Below are 20,305 nucleotides of genomic sequence, written 5' to 3'. Positions count from 1 at the left end.
ATCTGTTCTGGGTTGTTTCCACTACCGCATTTAAACCAAGACTTAAAAAAAAATATGCTTTAAGTCCTCTAAAGTATCCCATGTCGTGGTTCCAAATCAGAAAATATGGAGGAGGACAAAATCATCCTGACAGATCTGTGTAGCTGAGACCAGGATAGCAAAAATCACAGATAAAGGCAAATTAAAAGATTAAAGATGGGAAAGGTGTTGTTATCCTTGAACTATAGACTATGGGTGTCTTTTTTAGAGAGTATTTTAGGACTTGTTCTAATTGAGGGCTCTGTTCATGGATTTCTGTGTGCACTGCCATTTCTTCATAGAGCCATGGGCTTGATAATCCCCTTTGTCGTCATCAAGGCATGCCCTATAGTAGATTCCTGATCCCACTGAAATCAGTGGAAGACAGGCTGACTTATTCACCTCTCTCTTGATGAATCATTTTCCTCTGAACTCCAATAAGGCTCCCTTCTCAGTGCTACCCCACGACTGACACCTGAACTCACCGGTCAGGTTAAATGCAGGTGCAGAAGTCTGTGTCTTCTCACCGCTTGTGTTACGTTTCCCTGCAATTAGATTCTCCCCTAGGTGAATGTTGGGGAGAGAGGTCTCAGTTTTCCATGCTCAGGAGGATTTTATATTCTCAGGTAAGCCCTGGATATGATGAAAAGTTCGGAGAATAGTGAGTGGACTGTGCAGTAATCCTCATTTCTGGAATTTGTGTCTTTCATTAACTTTACCACCCAAGTGTTACCTCCACTACTGAACTTCTGAAGCCAGGTTCAGTGTAGTTCTCCGTCACCTGAACTCAGTTCCCTTTCTAGCCTACTGCTGTATTGTTTGCTTTTCCCCCAGTAAACGGCATAAACAGCACCGAGTAATAGTATGCACAGGCATGCAGATAGCTGACTTTGCTGCTCTGGTGTAAGATGGATGAGTGGGCTGTGTTTACACTCTTGCTCTCGCTGGGTTTTGGATGGCTGTGAAACTGCAGCACACGGGGAGCATCACTCCAGTGCTCAAAGCTGTCCTCTGGGAGGCCATGTGATATCACAGCTATTTCCTGGCTCTTCGGCAGGGACTATGTAGTGCTCTGTATTTTGGACCCAAAGGACTGCTTCAGTGTGTATTCTGGGAGTATGAATGAGATTCCAATCTACAAAGTGAGTTTGAATATGTACCAAAGGAGTAGGTCTCTCCTGAGAAAAGCCCTAGTGATGAGCAGAGGGGGGAATTAACATCACCATCAGCCTCCTCCTGGGTAGGAGCATTTTGTACAGCTCTTCTCTGATACCAGCCTAGTATATATGACATGCATGAGGAGGCTGTGCCTCTGAGATCAGAGAGTCTTTAACTCTGGGATTCCTCATCAAGGGCAGAATAAATAAAGATCAATACTAAGATGTAAAGTACAAGATTTGGCAGCCGTGATGAATACCACAAATGCTCACTAACATGGAAATGAAACCCAGTGAAACAGGGAGCAGTATATACCATCAAATAAATGAAAGGCAGTGCATTTCAACAAAGAATGTTGATCTGATCTCTGATTGTATTTATTTTGCCAAATCATGTTTCAAGAACACAAACAAAGCAAAGACAGAATAGCTGACGAATTTTCAAATGGAATAAGGAGCCCTGCAGATGTGTCTTGTAATTGCTATTACGTATTCAGCTTGAGTTTCTCTGCATTGAGACATATGTATAAAGATCTGAAAGGGCTGCAGTAACATCTGGATGCTGTTTTGACGGCCTAATGGGTTGGTAAATAATGTTTTTGAAAGTGAGGAATGATGCTCTGCATATCTTTTTTCTGTGATTCCACTCTCACAGTAGTTTCCAAAGAGCGCTAAAACAAAGATACCTGATTAATGACCCATCCAGGCTCTTGTAGCAGATTTGCAGTGGGGTTCTCAAGAGTAGAATTCATTAGTAATATTTGTTCTATACAGTTCCTAAACTAAAGTCTCATTGACCTGGTGGAATCATAAATCCTGAGCAGGAATACTGCCACACTTCAAAGAGATTTTGTAGCCTTGATGATGCTTCGCCAGCTACAAGGCAGATTTTCAAAGCTAGAAAAGCCTGAGAAGCAAATAAGTGGAAGCATTCACTTTATGTAAAGCTAATGAGAAGATGACAAGATCATCCATCATTAGCCCAGTTTGTGGAAGTACACAGTGGGAATTCCAATGTGTATCTATCCTGACTTCCATGGCCAGTGCTCAAGTGGTATAAGCCAGTAATTTCGGTATAAACCAGTATTTTCAGCTGGAGTTGTACAAGTTTACAGCAGATGAGAGCTGGCTCCTATACTTCAGCAGACTGTAAAGGTCAGATCTTACATGTAGAAATATAAAATATGGAGCACTACTGTGATGCACTGAGTGATCTTCAGCCCTTAATCTACTTAATCAAACAGAAATAATAGAAATTTTGGCTAATTCTAACACCTTCACTATTCCTTTCTTGGGAAAAGTGTTGACTTTCTCAGAGATCCCTGTACTAGTGAATTTTTACCAATATGACAAAAGGGGGGAACAAATGACTGTGTTTGTTATTTGCATATGTTTTCCTATCATACAACATGAAGTTAGTCCCAGCTATTCATATAAAGGTATGTTCTCATCCTCAAATACTTCACTGCATCATTTTATTAGCATTCTGCTGAGACATTTCCTATGTAATCCAGGACTGCTTTATAGTTACTGACAGTGAAAGGGCTTTTTTTTTTTTTTTTTTTTTAAAACTAGATACAAGAACCGTAATCTATTTAGAAAGCAGTGAGTTAAATTGAGTCTTGAATAAAGGAAACTCCACAGGCTCCAGTTAATTTCATTCCATATATATTTTCTTCTATTCATTATAACACTGCAATACAAAGGGTAGTGTGCCTTTCTCTTAGCTATAAGATAGACCTTGACTCTGATATAATTCTTTCCTGCACTACCTCAAACTCCTACTGAGAGCCAGGCATCACAGTTGAGATCCTCCAAATGGAGCTTTGAAGAGTTTTTTTTTTTCACACTCAATTTTTATTTATGCTCCTCAAAGATTCTTACAGCGTGGCAAAAGGAAGGGCAGCTCTTTCAGGTACTGCAAAGTGTGGGCATAGCCAGTGCAGTGAACATGAAACCTCTCTGGTCTATGGAGAGAGCTGTGCCTGTAGTATTCAGAGGGAGCTTTGGCCTCATACAAGGCAAATCTACAGAAATCTTCCAAACTGATAGAGCTGTGAGTGAGCTTTTAAAGGGACAGGGGGCAGAGAGGTGGTGGAAACCTTCCCAGAATGAAGGAACAGGCTGCTTTTGAACCAGAGAGTACCACATGGCACGCTTTTACCAATTCATGTATATCCTGTCCTAGAGGAGGTATCGAAATATTTCTAAACATGGGTATTGAGGCTGCATATTCCGATTCAAATGCAGAAGCAGATACAATCAGTGGAAACTCGAGGCCTACATCATTAGGGAGCCAATCAGGTAGATTTTATGCAAACACAATTAGGGCTTGCATGACTCAGTAGCTGGTGCTCTTGCTATCTTCTTCCCGCATTTATTCAGAACCCACTTTTAGTGCAGCTGAGCATATACCGGATACTGAGGCATGCAAACATTGACTTTGTTTGTATAAAGTCACTTTTTTGGGCAAATTAGCTTCATAAGCTCTGATTATGCATTGGTAGTGTTGATATGTACAGTCAGACTAAACCTGAAATACCAAAACAGACAATGCATTTTGAATTAAAAGATTGCTGAGAGAGATGACATTGTTATGGGTGAGCATAGGGATGTTTCATTAAAAAGCCTTAGATCGTGCTGAAGTTATAACACACTGATGTAACCCTCTGACACTGCTAGTAATGAATGATTTCTAGTATCAGTTTCAGGACTACAGCCTGTTAGTGAAAGAGGAATTTTTTTGGCATGTATCCGTGCAGCAGTTAAGAGCTGAGACTTTCTGAAAAGGCAAATGGAAAGCTTTCTCCGAGTTGTCTTCAGATATAATATGTACATAAAGTACATGACTTTAAGGTTTGGTGAGTGACTCTAGGTTTGAGAGCAGGCTGAGGCTTGAGCTATATGGCAGTGAAAGCATCTTATAGATGCTAGCAAAGCTCAAGGCTGTAGCTAGACATTCATTCCCTCCTTTGAGATATCTGTGTAATAACTGTAGCAGTACTGGATGTCCAGGAGCATTTTGGAGCAAGGATCATAGCAGTCTCAGCAAGGTTTCTGTGGGTTAACACAACCCTTGCTGAATTATAAAAATGTGCTTAAAACTGAAGATGTTACAGGAGGAGTCAACAGATCAGGATGCAGGATCTGCATGTTCTTGTGAAGTATCTTGCAAACTGTTTCACAGGGCATAGGTGAGACTGCCTGAAGCCTGGTGTAACCTCTCGTTGGGCTGGTAACGAGGGTGCTTTTGCTGCTCTAAACACAGTAGTTTTAAACCTTCAAGTGGGAACTTTCAGCAAAGGATGATGTAAATATACTGCACTAGATATAAATTAGGTTTTAAGACTGCAAAATCTTCTAACCTTATTTAACTTATGTTTTGAAATATGGTTTTCCCTGTACAGGAAAATTGTGTGTATCTAGTGAGCATGCATTGAAACTCAGTTAACTCTTGCATTTATTCTTTTCCAGAGTATCATTGGTATAGTATGATATTATTTATACAAAGTCTGCTTGGGCTTAGTGTTTCTCCATTTGCAAGCTCAGTTTTATGTTCAATAGCAGAGAAACTGCGTCAAATGTGTTTACAACCCATACAATGTGAGTCTTAAAATTGTAATCATTCAAGAAGCTAAGTGACATAATATGCAATGAACGAATGAATGCAGCTGGAATGGTTAAACATCTCTACAGCACTAGGTATTCATAGAGAGACACAGGGATCATGTTTGAGGTAAAGCGTTCATTTTTGCTGACATTTAGATGGCAAGACTGAGAAGCAATGATAAGATCACAAAAAGGACTTTTTACAGTTTGTTTCTCTAACCCTAGAATAAGGTCAAAGAGAGCTTGGCTTCTTGGCAGTGATAATGGCTGGTGAGACCAGGTGAAATATCTTTCTAACACTGCCAAAATTAGTGCTGGCAATGGCAGCTAAGGTGTGCAGTGAAGGGAGAGATGAGCAGTACACACTGGGTCAGTTCCAAACAGGGCATGAGGATGTGTCCCAGGCAGTAGAAGCTGTGTCCCACAAGCTGGACGTAGTGTCAAGACGACAGCAACGTTTACTGCAAACCGCAGATTTAGCAGATGGAGGCAGTTAGCTGGAGCGCTTTGGTCACGCGTAAAGTCATGATGAGCTGCCAGTGTGTCCAGCCTAGGACAGCTGGCACGATTCTCAGTTGCATCAATTAAAATATTTTTGGTGATGATGGGAAGAGTTTGTACTGTAGTATAAGATATTGGCAAGGTATTGTTAGGAATAATCAAAAATACAATAAAAGCTACAAACAAGATCAAGCTTAAAAACATCAATGTTTTAAATAAACTAAGGAAGTGTCAAGTCTGTTGGACACTCGTACATCAAGGACAAGGTCAGTTCGTAGCCAGTGGGGCTCTGTCCAAACCACACTTCTCATTTATTATAGAACATTTCTCAGATTCAGTGAATTAACCTCTAATTAGAGGTCACCCTTTTATAAACTAAACATACTTAGGAAAAAAAATATGGTGACTTACACCAAGTCATCTTGAAAAGACAAACTTGGGGGAAAAAATAAATGTTTTCCTATGTGCAGGAAATATTACAACAATTTATCTTTTCATGTCATGGTGAACCTCTCGGAAGGATGTAAAGCAAGGAAAAATAATGGGGATGCCAGATATTAAGTTTAGAATTGTAGCACTTCATTTATTAGATGACAGAAATCAAAATGTTCCAAAATGTCTATTTTGTCTCGAGGCAAATGACTTAAAACAATCTCTGTAATGGTTTATTGCACTGGTAAACACTTTGGGAAGCTTTGTATGGAGAGTTTTATAAGGAAATTAGTTAAATTAAATTTTGCATAAAGAACTCATCATTTAATGACTCTCTGGAGAGCCTACACACCGTGGAATTTTAATAAATATGAAAAATAGATTTTTAAAATTCTGCTTAGCACTCAGGGCCTGATTATTACCTTGCTGCCAAGAAAAAGCTGTGAAAATGGGAGACATGCCTTTTCAAGAAAACAGAATAGGCTGTAGAATCCACTTTTGCTAGGCATATATTACCAGGGAGTAACAAAGGATGACTGCGCCTGTACAGCACTTCCACAGATCTCTTACTGTTTATGTAAGACATCTGCATGCACTGTTCATGCCTGTCAGTTTAGGATTGTTTATAACCACTTGTGTGCATCTTTAAGAGCACAAAGCTGCATTGTCAAATTAAGCATTTGCTTGCATGTGGAAATTTGTTTGCATGGGAAATCCCCAGTTTTGCATGTATGTATGCCAATGCACGTGGGTGTGAGTAGCAGGTATTTTAAGTAAAATTTTTAGACCCTCCATCTATCAGGCCAAAATGAAGCAATGTGGTCACAAGATCTCACATCCCAAACAAGCTGTAAAACCTCATTTACTAGGCAGGGAAATATTTTTCTGTGCTGCTTAAGAGAGCTCAGTTTGCATGCAACCAAGAGCACATTGTGCGTTCCTAATGATACAGCTGCACGGGCACAGATCGGGCCGAAGGGCTTAACCTGCAGCATGTCCCCACTCCTTTGAGCACCAGGACCATTAACAGCCTCGAGTCAAGAAAATACTACAGCCAGATTCTGGTTCTCAGGCCTAATAATCAACTGGAACAGATGCAGTGAAAATAGTATTAAAAAAATCGTTTTAAATCAAGAGCTATAAAAGAAAACTATTTACATGCAATTGCATGAACGCTTACAGTAAAAAGATGAGGAGAAAGGAGAAGCCAACCAAAACTATTGGAATGGTATAATATCCAATTACCGCACTTCAGGGCAATGGCATCGTGCACATTGTTTAAACAGAGTAAAGGCATTAAGCTGTATTCAGAGCTGTAATGGCAGCCTCCAAGTTTAAAACATTGGGCCCTATCTTCCGCAAGTGTAAATCAGCCTTGCTGTGGTGTTGTCAACGGGGCTGCACTCATTTGCGGCTGCCAAGGATCTGTCTCATTAGGTTCATCTGACACGCCATGCTGGAAACCCGTGCCTTTTGCAAGCTCTACAGTTTTTGCTGCCAAAAACTTTTCAACCTTGAGAGAGAGAAAGAAATGTGTGACAAAACAATTGCACTTTGGGATAAAGCTTCTCCGAAAAAAATCTGGTTTTCTCTGTCCGGTTGCCAAACGCTTCCTCTCATGTAAGCAATTGAAAAGTCTCATTTGAGCAACTCCTCATGAATAGCATAACTGTTCCAAAGAATGTATAGCCTGAGAGTCCATCTTAAGTATTTAAAGCAATATTTTCTCAGGCCCAAGGGAATAGCTACCGACCTCTCACAGGCAAGTCCTGGCCAAACGTGAGGTTGCCAATAAGTCCATCAGCCACTTGGAAAAGGAATTTTTTTCTGTTCTCTTCCTGCTATCATCCTCCACACCTGAACTCTCAAACAAGCTACAAGGCTGGTCACCTGCTCGTTCCCTTTCTGTGGGCAGTCACTGGGCACTTGTAAGAACAAAGAGTTTCTTTGGGTCACTAACAGAGTTTTATAAGTAACAAAGGAGTGATATTTATTTATAATGGAACAGAAACGTGACCGAGAGGTAGTGCTATCCTCATTTAATGATCAAGATTTGAAGTTATCAGGCCAAGATCTGGCAGGAATCATGAGGTAAGTTCAGAGTAACACCATGTTTTCGGCTCCTCAGGAAACCATGTTCTTCTGTTACCTCCAGCCTAACTCAGGCAGCCATCATGACGATGAAATAATCAGAGGGAAATGCAGGAGGACAACTTGCTTGAGCAAGGAGCTCTGCTAGAAACTTCCTAGAGTCACTGAAAAACAAGAAGGGAAATGCAAGATAGGAGCAGGTATAATATAGGTCCAGGAGTAACAAATATGTTATTGAAAAGTAATGCTTCATGCACTTTGGAAGGAAAAGGTAAATAAAAACGTATTATCCCAATGGTAGCATCTCATTTAGTAAAAGAAAAAAATCAGTTGGTGCTTCTCTGTGCTCCTGGGACAAGCCTGGGGAGATGTCCCCCAGGGGGAGCAGCGTGGGTGCAGCAGAGCTTGAGCCTGATCGCGAGAACAGGCATCAGTAGGACTCCCAGTACTCTGGAAAAACAGTGTCTGTGGAAATATAACATATTGTTCAAAATTTAGAATGGGAGAAAGTTGATATTTTACCTTGCCTCTTATAACTGTAGTAAAAAGTACATTTCAACTATTTTTATCATCTGCCATACAGGATTTTATGCACTAAAGGCTCTGTTATTGTAACATTTATATAGCTGGAGAAGTTCTAATTTATCCCTGTTGATTTTAACTTACTTTTACATGTGGGCAGGCATCTTCAAATATCAATATTTTTACATTTTGACAGATCTGCTGCAAATGGATTGTTTTGCCTATCAATCCTTTACTTTTGAGTAGCAACAAAATATGACACAGAAAGGAAAGGCTGTCAGCATAAAACCTTCCCCACCTTACTTGAGATCGCTTCCAGTAAGCCTCATTGAACATACGTGGTATGTGCCTCTGGGTTTGTCTTTAAGGCCTCACCCAAAACAATGGTGTTGTGGGACATCTTGTACGTCAAATGGGGTAATTTAACAATAACTCTAGGGAGAAACTTTCCAAGTGTATTAAATTTTCAAAGTATATATGACCACTGGCATCCTGGTTTTACAGGCAGAGAAAAAAAGGACTGGCAAGGTGCTGTGGAGGCCACATAGCAGATCAGTGAATTTTCTCCAAGTGGGTGTGCAGCTTCTGCCTCCGGCACCGTTTACTGGAGCACATCCAACTGGGAAAGAAACTGGCTGCCTGCACAGGACCAGAATTCCTCCCAGTGTAAGTCCCCCAGACTGTGCTCTTGCACAGGACACTTGCAGACAGTCTCTACAAGTTCTGCTTTGTTGCTTCCCTGAAAGCTGTGGGATTTTGCCATTGACTTCAAGTGCTGCAATGACAACTCCAAAATATTTTTAAATTATATATATATATATATATTTAAATAGGCTGCTTTCACGAAAACTTCCCTTAGGCAACATTAACTTTTGTGACCAGCACTTAGCAGGTCATCTTGGGTCCCACTGACATTGGCAGGGATTAAGCAGGTCTTAATTTTAATAACGAGAAGCTGTCAGACAATTTCTCATGCTGTTTATTCACGAATGTAAATTCTTTTAACAGCCATTTCGGGCTCTGAAGGACACCTGTTGTTGTTTAATTTCTTTCAGCAAATGCATTTATTATGATTATGCAGCGCTCAGAGGCAGGAGCACCTCCCTGCCCTTTGCAGGCAGCCCAGGAGGACAGGACCTCAGCTAAATGCAGTTATATCTGCCCAGGAGACATGCATCTCGGGGTGCTGCGTGCCTGTCCCCTCAGGACAGGTTCTCTGGCCACTTTAGGGAGAAGTAGCCATGATCACTGACTTCAGCTGAAAATTGGCCATTAGCTCACAGCGTTACTCGGATGATTTCCACTGAGCCTGCTCCTGCATCCCACCTGAGTGAGGCCAAGGTAGGGGAAGCTCTTGCTGCAGTCATGAAGGTGCTTTCAACCAGCCCTGTTCCCCTCTGCCTGGCAATAAGCCCTGGCTGCAGCCCAGCTGAGCAGGGGCAACTTCTGTTCAAAGCAAGGGAGAGGGTGTCCCACTCGATGACACAGTGGAGCAGGAAAGTGTTCTCTTAATGAAGAGTTAATATCAGGTAAACTTCCCTGTGAAATCTGCCCTGCCTTTTTGCCCGCTGACCGGGTTGTTGCAGGGTGCACGCCAGGACTGCACAAAGGGAGAAGCTGTCTTTCAAGCAGAATGAATGCTGATGGCACGTAATGCTTATTGCTACATCCATGCTGTGTCTGATAGCATCACACTAGATAGTTGCGCTTACTTCTCCATTATTCCCTGTCCTTAACCAGCAGGAAGAGGAGTGTTCAAGAACAAAATACAGAGTAGCGCAAAGTAAGGTACAGGCTTGTTACAATGCTCTTGAATCAAGAGCATAAAATGAGGTCTGGAGCCCTGCAAAATGAGGCTCTGAAATACACATTGCTATTATTTAATGATGGTATTAATCCAGCCAGCCAGTTCATTGCTTCCTGCTCTTACCCTACTGTGCAAGCCATCATCCATCTATTGTGCCGAGGCAGTTGCTTTGGAAAAGTTTCTCCATCTGACAGAGAAAACAAGAAAAACAGCTGGAGACTGCTCTGTTGTTTCTAAACGCCAGGAATTCAGGGTCTTGTCCTGTAACTATAGAGGACGAGGTCCTGGCGCCCTTCCTCCCGGTGTCGCTGGAGATAGCACTGGTCCCAAAGTTCCTGGGCTGCTAAAACACGTGTTTTGACTTCTGAGATGTTCTCCATGGTAGTTACAGTGTCTTTCTAATATAGATCCCAATTTCTTTTGAGTTCACAGGACAATGCCTTGATTTCTTGTTTGAGAGGGGTGCCCAGGGTGCCCCAGCCTGCAGTCACTTCAGTGCTGCAGTCACAGAGGTCTTGCTTTGACAAACAGGAATGGGGAGAGCTTTCCCAATTTCTAGAGCATCCATTTCTGCAAGTCCAGTTAGAGGCTAGGGACACCCACAGGCACGAGGTATGTGTGAAAATCCTGCTTCTGGATTTTTTCATCTGGGCCACAAAAATATTTCTATGTTGCCAAATGTTGTGCTTTGTTGTTGCTCTTTGTCATTTCTCCTTATCAGTAGCTGACATGAGCTGGGTATCAACTGCCTTGCTGATTTAGGGGATGGAGATCATTTGTCTAATGGTATAGTATTACTCTCTTTGTAGTTACTAATATTAGCTATATATAAAATGATAACAAGACAGTGATTGGACAGCTTTAGTGTGAATTATTTATACATGGAAAACTACTGCAGATTTTGCTTATATCCTGTCTCATTGCTATTTTGTAGGATTTCCTGGACCCTCTTGAAGTCTGTGAGCAGTCCTACAGTTTCACATCAAGCTGTGTAGTGCTGCACTGCTGAGACCATGCTATATATCACATGAAAAATCAAAACTGATCAAGGCATGAGCAATTCAGTGCTGAGCTATGACATCAGGAGTTAAAATCTAGAGGCAGCTTTTCTAGAGGTAAGAGAATGGCTTAACAGCACTTTTGGGTTTATTTCTCACTCCAAGAACAGGATTCCACTCACATTCATGCCCTTTTTGTTTTTAGATGCAAGATTGAATCAAGCCAAAGAGATCTTGTTTTGCTGAGATGTTAAGCAATTTTTTTTATTTTTTAAATAAAAGGACTTAGCTAAGTAATTCTGCCTATTTAATTGGAAAATACTCTGTACTGCTCTCGCTGACCCCTCTGAACAAGGCGACATTATCAACAGCATGCAGAAAAGTCCCTGACAGAAAGCACACATTCAGAGTATCTTTAATACAGTACAAATAAGGGGGTGGGACTGAACTTTGGGGTGCTCTTGCAGTCATGCCATCTATTCCTCTGAAAGTGCATGCCCTTCCGCCTGCTTCCAGGGAAACACCAAATTGCATTATCAACTGCTCTGAATGCACATAGCTGGTGCAGAGATTAGAGCAACTGACAGCATCAACTGTTTGTTCTGCATTCAAGAATATAATTCTCCACAGATGTCCCTTATCTACAATATTGTATATTTTGGTCAGTACATTCAAATAATGCCACAGAAGTAAAATACCTGGGGTGGAATCCAGACTGGGAAGCACTTGGCACAGACTGAATCACAACAGAGCTATGAAAAGACCTTTTTCATTTTAATTCTGGACAGTAAAACCAGAAAGAATACAATGAGTGCGATGTAAAATAAACCAGTTTCTCTTCAGTGGTTTGAAACTTACTGTATGCTCTCTTTCGGTTTGCTTGCTAACTCTGTCACTAGGACCAAAAGCTGTTTTCATCTCCATTTGAGTCAAATGAGTGTCAGTACCTGCAGCCAGCTGGGGAGGGAGGACAGCCACCCGGATGCGTGGCATGTGGGCGTTTATTCCCCCTACCCTCTTTGCCCTCACTTCCCCTGCAGTGCTCCAGCCAGGCACCAACATCCTCACTGCTTTAAACAGGGTTTTAATCCTGAAGCATATTCATTCCCATGGGAGAAGGCCTTGCCTTTTTTTTGTCAAAAGAGCGACTGCTGCTTTTAGGCTAACAACGTCTTTCACAAAAAGAGTTTTAATTCCAGAATGCAGAAAACACCTTGAATGTTGGTAGCTTTGCTTTTTGTTACGAGTGTCATCCTTGGTTGTTAATATTATAGGCCATTGCTCTTCTGTCTCCTCTGGGGTATGAGGCATCACTTTTGTTATAAATAGGAAACATGCAGTCATTTTCTATGCATAGGGGAAGCACTTTGTTCTCAGAGAAAGGTGAATTATGTAGTCCAAACAGGTGACACATAGTAGATGTTGTTGCTTTCCATAACCTGAGATGTAACCCAGCTGTGCCCTTTGCTTTTGCAGATGTCAGCCCTACCATCTGCTACTGAGAAAAAAAAAAAAAAGCAACAAAAACATGCATCGCTGTGGAAACCCTGAGCAGTTCTGTGGTCTTTTCTGCACTCTGGTCAGGCTGGGTATTTTTAAATAGCGTGACCTTTATTGATTCCTACAAAAATGAACTACGCAAAATGGAAAACCTGAAACGCATACTGTCAGAGTTTCCTTTTAGGACAAAGAATACAATTATATTACAGGAGTGTTAAAACTAGAAGATACAAAAATCATTTTGTTTCCTCTGAAAACATTTGGGAAGGCCTCAGAGGAAAAGAATGGGTGACAACAGAAAACAGAGATCTGATCAGAAAGATAGTGGAAGGATGGGAAAAATACTTGTTCCATTGAAGTCAGAGGTAGTTATGGCATTGCTTCAATAGAACAAGCTTTTCATCAACTAGAATATTTAACACATGACAATTTTACATCCTTCTGCCTAAGAAGAGTGATGCGGCCTGAAGTTGTTCTCACTGCTGTAGGCGTGAGCTGGCTCCTGGTCGCTAGCTGCTGGCAGGTGCTGGCTGGGAAGTGGTGTGAACAGCCCAGGAAAGGGAAACCCGCAGAGCCATATGAGCCTTACTGCCTTGCATTCCTCCCCTTGCTCTGAATGTCACTGTCCCATTGCTTTTTTAACAGCAAGAAGATAGGCCAGACAACAGGAGCCCTTTTGCAGTATCTACTTTGTTTAATATCTGCTCCTTGTCCCAGCTGGATAGCCTCAGGTCTTCGGCTGCATTCTGCTGCTGGTCTCCAGTGACAGACGAACCTGAGTAAGTAAAACATTGAAGCAATCACTTTGTAGTGTAAAGCATGTGTCAGTGGTTTTGTTTCCTCTTCTTTGTTTGATCTAATTCTAGGTGGCTGTAGAAGGAACACTAGTATCATGGAACAGCAGGTAACCAAAGCACTGCAGCGTGCAGGAGAGCGCAGTGAGTGCTTTCAGCTCCACAGACTTGTGCCGTTCTTGGCCACTGCCAGCATGGCAGTGCTCAAAACAAGTGTGCAAGTACTGAAATGAAATCACTCAAACAATTCTGAGAAATGTGATTGTTTTTCCTGAGTTTAAGATTTGCTCTATCTACGTTATTCTGTGGCTAAGGGCACCAAACTGTTTCTGCTCTTGCATAGCTTTTAGGTGCAAACCCCATTTGGATAAGTACAAAAAGGCTAGTCTTAACAGACTAGCTTTTCTAAATCAAAGGAAATGGAAGACAAATTTAAGGAGTACTGCGCTGCTTTGTGTCACTGTGAAACATCAGGTATTCTTCAAACAGGTACCAACAATCCAACAATGTTCTCCAGACTTCTTGAAAAAAAGGAAAAATGGGAAAATCTGAATAAAAATGGGAAAATAAGGACTTGTACTATTAGGCTGTTAGTCTGGCTGGTCTGAGAGGGGCTGTCTAGCAAAGGGGCTAGTTGCCGTGTTATTCATCAACTTTGCTTGCAGCCTGAACAATCCTTATAGCTGCCAAAAAATCAGGACAATTCCTCCATCTGTTTAGGTGAAGGCTGTTCAGGCAAGTTATGACACTTAAATTTGTGAGAGATATTTCTGAGACTGTTTCTGGGAGATGATATACCATAATAGCAGGTGAAACTGCAGACTCCTCCAGAAAAGAATATTTGATGTCTAACACAGACAGATGCTGATGTAAATGTTTATGAAGAGTGTAAGTATGTGACATTGCCTTTATGGCAATGCAGAAATTATACTGCTAGTGAAAGATATGTTATGAAATAAAAATCAGTGGATGAGGAATGGATGAGAATGGTGCCAAAGCAGGACCACTGCCATGACAAATGTAGTGCCAAGCAAGTGCAGCAAGAAGAAAATCTATTAATTACATATATTCACTGTTAGAGGCATATCTCGAATCTGTCATTTTAAGATGCTATTAAAATTAATGCTGTCCTGAGAGGTAACTCTTGGAACTATGTATAAAAGTACCCAATTAATTAAAAAAAAAATCCAGTGAGATACTAGATTTTGAGAGAGAAGCAGTGAGCAGCTAAGCATACAACCAGTCACTCATAAAATGGACTCTTCTTGGAGAAGAACGCTTTGTCTCTCATTTCTGAGAGCTGCCTTGCAGCTGGAACTGAACTGGAGCAGGAGCTACAGGAATTGAAGATCACATTTGCAAATCTGCGATTTTGAAAGGTATTCTTTTACTTATTAAAAGGGCATTTTACCGAATAGATTCATAGCAAATACCAGTGGGTTTACTTAAGTGAAATAAATTACCCCCCTATTGAAACACTCTTTCATTTATAGACGCAGACCCTGGAGTCACTGGTCACTAGTTTCCACATCCATGATTTAATCTGACAGTGAAAGTCGAGGAATCCCTGAGATACTCAGCTCTGGCAAATGAACTACAAACATTTTTCAGCTCTTTCTCTTCTTCCCATTCTAGTCGACTGCAGGACCCAAAAACATACTTATGACCTGGCTGTGTGTGGTAGGATCTGTAAAATAATCAGAACAACCAAACTTGTGGCTCCACTCCTTCCCCCACCACTTAGGAGTTTTGAGTGGGTTAATAATGGTGGGGAGGGAATAGACCGAGCATTTCTGCAACACAAATGGAGCTTCTGGTGTCCCTGCACTTCACTGCTCTGGACGTGCCTTTATCTTCCTGGCTGTCAGAGCTTGTGAGATGTGTGTTATTTTATGTCTGTAACCACCACAGCAAGGCCTACATGTATAATCTCTACTGTGGCAGTACCCAAAGTCAGTAAGTGAAATCACAGCCTTGTATTGATTTTATGTACTGCTGATAATGAATTTGGGAATCCTCTGGGATTAGGTAAACGTGCTGACATAGAGCTATGGGGTAGGCTCCTATATTTCTTTTTCACAGCAGGTAGCCACTATTGACATACACATTTTTGTTACAATGATGTATTAAAATTCAATATGTGTGTCTCGTCTTATTTAAAACAAGGGGGGGAGGAGTGGGGAGGGGGATGGGATTGGCCTGCTAATCCTAATAAAAGGAAACCCATTCAAATAAGTAATTTTATAAACTACTGAGCACTTGTGCTGAATGAGAAGCGAAGTCTCTTGCTATTAGCTTTGGCAAAAGCAGAGCTGCTTTGATTATTAAAGCCACCATGAGGGAATACCTAGCAGCAGATGCTGCCAGTGAACCACATAGACTGGTCAGGAAATCCTTTTGATATGTAAGTGCAGGGAAACATTTCATTTAACAGATAGAAGAGAATCAAATTCCCACTACATTCAAAGCAAAACTATCATAAACAACAACAAAAAAGGCTACTATTCATGTTCTATTATTTATTTACATATTTATTAATTATCCTTTTCTGTGCCAGGAGGTATACACTTCATGGTACGGACACAGCATCTCACCATCCAGTGCTGTCAACTGCTTAGAATAAATGCAGCAGAGATATGGATAAAAAAGGAAGAGGATGTGCACCTGGAAACCTGGAGGGAGATACCTGCATGTCAGACCCTGCCTCAAGCAGCTACGGTTCCAGCCCCCTCTCTGTGAGTACAGGGGGACACAGAACAGGAACCCCATGTGAACAGCTACAGAATGTATCAGAAACACTTGAGAACTGACTTTAATAGTTAAAATTTAATTTTGTATTTCAGTGATTTATATATTATTATGTCCTGATTCTTGATTATGGAAGGCAGTGCTTGTAACATTTGCAAAGCTCACACAATCCTCAGAATTTGCTTAGATAGTGATTTTGAAGGCATGTGCTGCTAATCAATGTGTTAATGATTTCTTCCAAGCTGTAATCCATCATTTTATCACAGCACACAGTTTAGCAATTTGCTTATGCTAATTATTACAACAGCCAGAGCAACCTGAGCACAGCTCTAGGCTATGTTTGCTGTTTATTTACATTTCTTCCATTTACCATGGGGAAGGCCTAGAATCCTACAAACACCAAGAAAAATTTACTTAGATACCAAAGATATGTATCTTGCAATTAGCAAATTCCTGTTGGTGCTCACTGCAAAGGTGGTGTACAGAGAAAGCTGCTCTAATCTCCAGCACCCACTGCACTCCTGGGCGAGGATATGAAAATGAGACAGGCAGGAATTTGAGGTAAAAGGGGCTTCTTGCACTGATGCTTGTACCGCAGTAAATGCGTTCAGTGGTCAAGACTGTTAATCACAAGAGCAAAGCAGTGAGTCAGCAGTTTTGCAGGTAGAGCACTAGGCGGGCATCAGATTAAGGCTTTATCTTCTAGCTTTTGTTGCAGTGACTGTTTAGGCTGTTTTGACCCTTCCGAGGGCAGAAAGCATTGCCAGGTTATTCTTCACTTGTGAGTGTATTCCTAACTGAAAGGAACTTAGCAATGCAGTCAGCAGTGCATGTGAAAATATGAATTTGCCCCTGCCATATTCTGTGCATGTACTGCTGTTCGTGAGGGTAAACAGAGTTCCTCTCCTTCCCACCTGTGCAGTCTAAGTGTGACCTGCCTGTTTTGTCCAAGAGGGGCATTCGCTATATCTAAACATTAGTGCAGCCTCCCTGTACAGTGAGCTGAAGGTGCTTGTGAGTGAGGAGAAGCCTTCAAGGTGTCCTGTAAAGGGATTTTAGTTGGCAAGGGTCAACCGTGCAGTGTGTCTGAGGGAGCTACCAGCAAGAATAAAGGCAGAGACACTCTTCTCCCTCCCATCCACCCTGGGGGAACCCAGCACGTATCGGTGTAGGCTTGGGAAGTGTCAGACATGCTCCTGGACGGAGCTCTGCATTTTGGGGCATGCTCTAGAGCCAGTCATCCAAGACAGTGAGTGCTGGGCAGTTGTTTCAGTGGGCAGATGTGTCTGGAGGGCATTTGAACCTTCTGCCATGCCCCTGGCCTTGCTGAAAACCTGAAGGTAATGTTGAAATTGCAGCCTGTCACAGAACAATAGTTTTCAACCTCCATCATAATTGCCCTCTTAAAAGTAGCACAGAAGAGTTTCCTGACAAGGCCATTACTGCTGAAAGGACAAAGGGAAAGTAGTTAGTCGGCTGTGTTCAGAACTGGGTTATCAAATTAGCTTCAGCCACTTTCAATTACAGAATCTCATGGTTTTGAAATGAGTTCTAAATGAGGGGCTATAATTCTTTGTCTGCAGTGAGCAAAAGAACATAATCATCATTATTTAACAGGGGCCTACAGTCTAGCTAGCTCTGGGATAAGTTCGTCCAAAAGAAGAAAGGATTCAATTGGTGTGAGCGAGGCAGAAGATTATCAACTGGCCAGGCTTCAGTGCATTTCTTAGTCCTGCAGCTATGGAAGTGACCTTGGGACTCATCCAGGAGGGATTTACTCCCAGAACCATTCTGAACTGCTAGCTAATGAAACATAAATACCAGAAAAATTAGAGCGGTTCAGGTTGTCCCACACATGCATCATTCCACCTTAAGCTAGGGCTTTGCTCTGCAGTGGCTTTGATTCTGCCTGAAGAGCGTTGTCGTTATGAGGGTGTTAAATCCTACCTGTCTGGTGGCTGTTTGGTATTACTGCAGCTCTGTGTCACAGGAACAAGGAGAGAGAAGAGCTGGTCTCATGCCAGTAGAAAGGAGGTTCATCTGTGGGATCAGGCAGCCTGCTGGAATGAGCCAGTGCCTGTCCTGCTGCACCTTGTTTTCCTCAATGAAGCAGATGGAGTAGCCTTTTGCTATGCTGTACCACTACAGACACTTTGCCCCACTCAGCCAGGGGTTCTGGGCTCTGTAGACAAGCTTGGCTAGGGATGACTGGATCATCCAACACATATAGGATGAATAGCAGTGAGTGCAAAACTTCCAGAAATGCAAGGGAACTGTATAGGGTCTGTGCAGGAAGCCAATGCCACGCCATGACCATCCTCACAGGCCACTTCAGGAACCCCTGTGGGTTCAAGAGAATGTCTGTCCCCGTGCAGACTTGCTGCCTCCCTCCCCAGGCTGTGGTTAGGTGGCTTGGGGTGGGCAAGTCCATGGAGCCAAGGCAGTGACTGGGACCTCTGAGGCCGTCTTCCAAACACAGTCCTTTAACAATATGCACAGGCAACATCAGTGAAATCATCCAGGCTTCTTGGTCTCTGAGGGAGCTGCTGCTGACCTCCAGTTTGCTTTTCAGTGCATGGTCGAGAGCAGCTACAGCTACATAAATTGCAAGGACACCACTGTCATGCAGGCACTGGTGGGCCACCAAGGGAGATCAACAGATATCTTGGCAGGCTTCATTGCACACTTCATGACATCTATGTTCTCTGTAACTCAGGCCCTGAAACCAGTATAGATTAAAGAAGTTGAATTATGGTCTCTCTTTTTCTCAGTGCCTCCATCTGGAAATAAAAGACACTGTTTCTTCTTTATATCTCAGGATGGCACCTGCAAGGATAAGAATGAGAAGAAAAAACTTCACAGATGGAGTCATAACAAATACTGGCTTGTCTCCACATGGAAGTAAGCAGTGTGTGGTACCTGGGATGTACACCACATAAACTGGCCTGCATTGATTCCCTCACTGCACACTCCTAATGCAAAGTAGGTGTGAAATTATGTCACATCTTGAAAGTAAATTCTTATCTGGCTTATCTCACACTAAGACATGTATTTACCTCACTGAACTCTGGACTGACACATCTATGTAAGGAGCTTCCCCTATCTCTGAGGTAGTACAGAAAGAGGGTTCACCAGATTATAATGAGGTGAGGGTAGGGAAGCAAGTTTGGAGTGTTGTCTGATACATTTTCAGGAAAGATTTACCAAATAGATGGACAATCCAAAGACCATTTTTCTCCTCCTGTTCACTGGATTTCCAAGGTCAAATTTACTCTCTTTTGGCTGTTTATAAGTTTGGCCCAAATAGCTGGGGAAAAATTCTGTCTCTGCTGAAATCAAGGGAGTTCTATCATTTATTTCAAGAGGTCATTGATTCTTTAATTTTTGTTCTGTGTTTCTGAATCAACATTGCCCTAAGGCTTATGAATGTATTTAGATTTACACACAGTCATGAATATACACACAAATGAAAGCAACAGAGGAAGAAAGAATTTCTTTTTGAGTTCTGCAGCTTTTATGAATTTGTTCAGTCCTTGTTCTGTACATTAATTTTGTTTTCAGCAAGATTTCTATTCTATACAAGCTACAAAATGGATATCTGGGGAAAACTCATGCCATTTCACACTAGATTTGTTGTTATTGATGCTGTCAAGAATTTAGACATTGACTTTCTTGTTTTCCTTGACAGTTCCATGGGTTTTATTCTGTTCTTCATCATAAATGGAGTTTCACTGGCAATGTCTAATAGCTGCTGAAATTACTTATAAATTTTCCTTGGAAAACATCATAATATTATGTATGAAAATTAAATGATTGTAAACAGTGGGAATATCAAGGTCAGTCAGTTGTGTAGTATAAAATCGTATCATAAAAAAGTGCAAAATGTCTCCTTAATGGATGCATTGCCTGACTAAGGGTTATAGCATTTACGCTCAACTTGCTGCTCAGAATGGCAAAGAACTCAGTTACAAAAAAATGAAAGTTAACGGAAAAATTCATTTTCCAATTAGCCCTGGAGAGGGAGGATCTCTTTTCTCATCAGAGAGATGGACATGAGAAGAACAGTATCTAGTCTGGGCACACTGGAGTAGAAGCCTATGAGGACCATCATAAAAGGAGTTTCATTCA

At 41.7% G+C, this 20,305-nt stretch overlaps 1 protein-coding gene across 5 annotated transcripts in view; it reads left to right on the top strand.

Annotated features, from left to right (window-relative positions):
- The window catches only part of LOC310882150 (uncharacterized protein), a 189,713-nt gene that overhangs the window by 114,300 nt on the left and 55,108 nt on the right, over positions 1 to 20,305 (top strand). For all 5 annotated transcript variants that reach the window (XM_083800501.1, XM_083800504.1, XM_083800502.1 and 2 more), the window contains 5 exons: positions 8,835 to 8,996; positions 11,072 to 11,252; positions 13,281 to 13,414; positions 13,502 to 16,164; positions 18,996 to 19,159. In XM_083800501.1, the coding sequence (XP_083656627.1) occupies positions 8,835 to 8,996; positions 11,072 to 11,146 (237 nt within the window). In that variant the 3' untranslated portion in view covers positions 11,147 to 11,252; positions 13,281 to 13,414; positions 13,502 to 16,164; positions 18,996 to 19,159. The remainder of the gene's footprint in view (positions 1 to 8,834; positions 8,997 to 11,071; positions 11,253 to 13,280; positions 13,415 to 13,501; positions 16,165 to 18,995; positions 19,160 to 20,305) is intronic.

The sequence above is a fragment of the Anser anser genome (genome assembly GCF_964211835.1).
Source record: "Anser anser genome assembly, chromosome: 15".
Taxonomy (NCBI): Eukaryota; Metazoa; Chordata; class Aves; order Anseriformes; family Anatidae; genus Anser; species Anser anser.
Note: the sequence above shows the minus strand (reverse complement) of the source record. Positions and strands in the feature narration are given on the sequence as shown.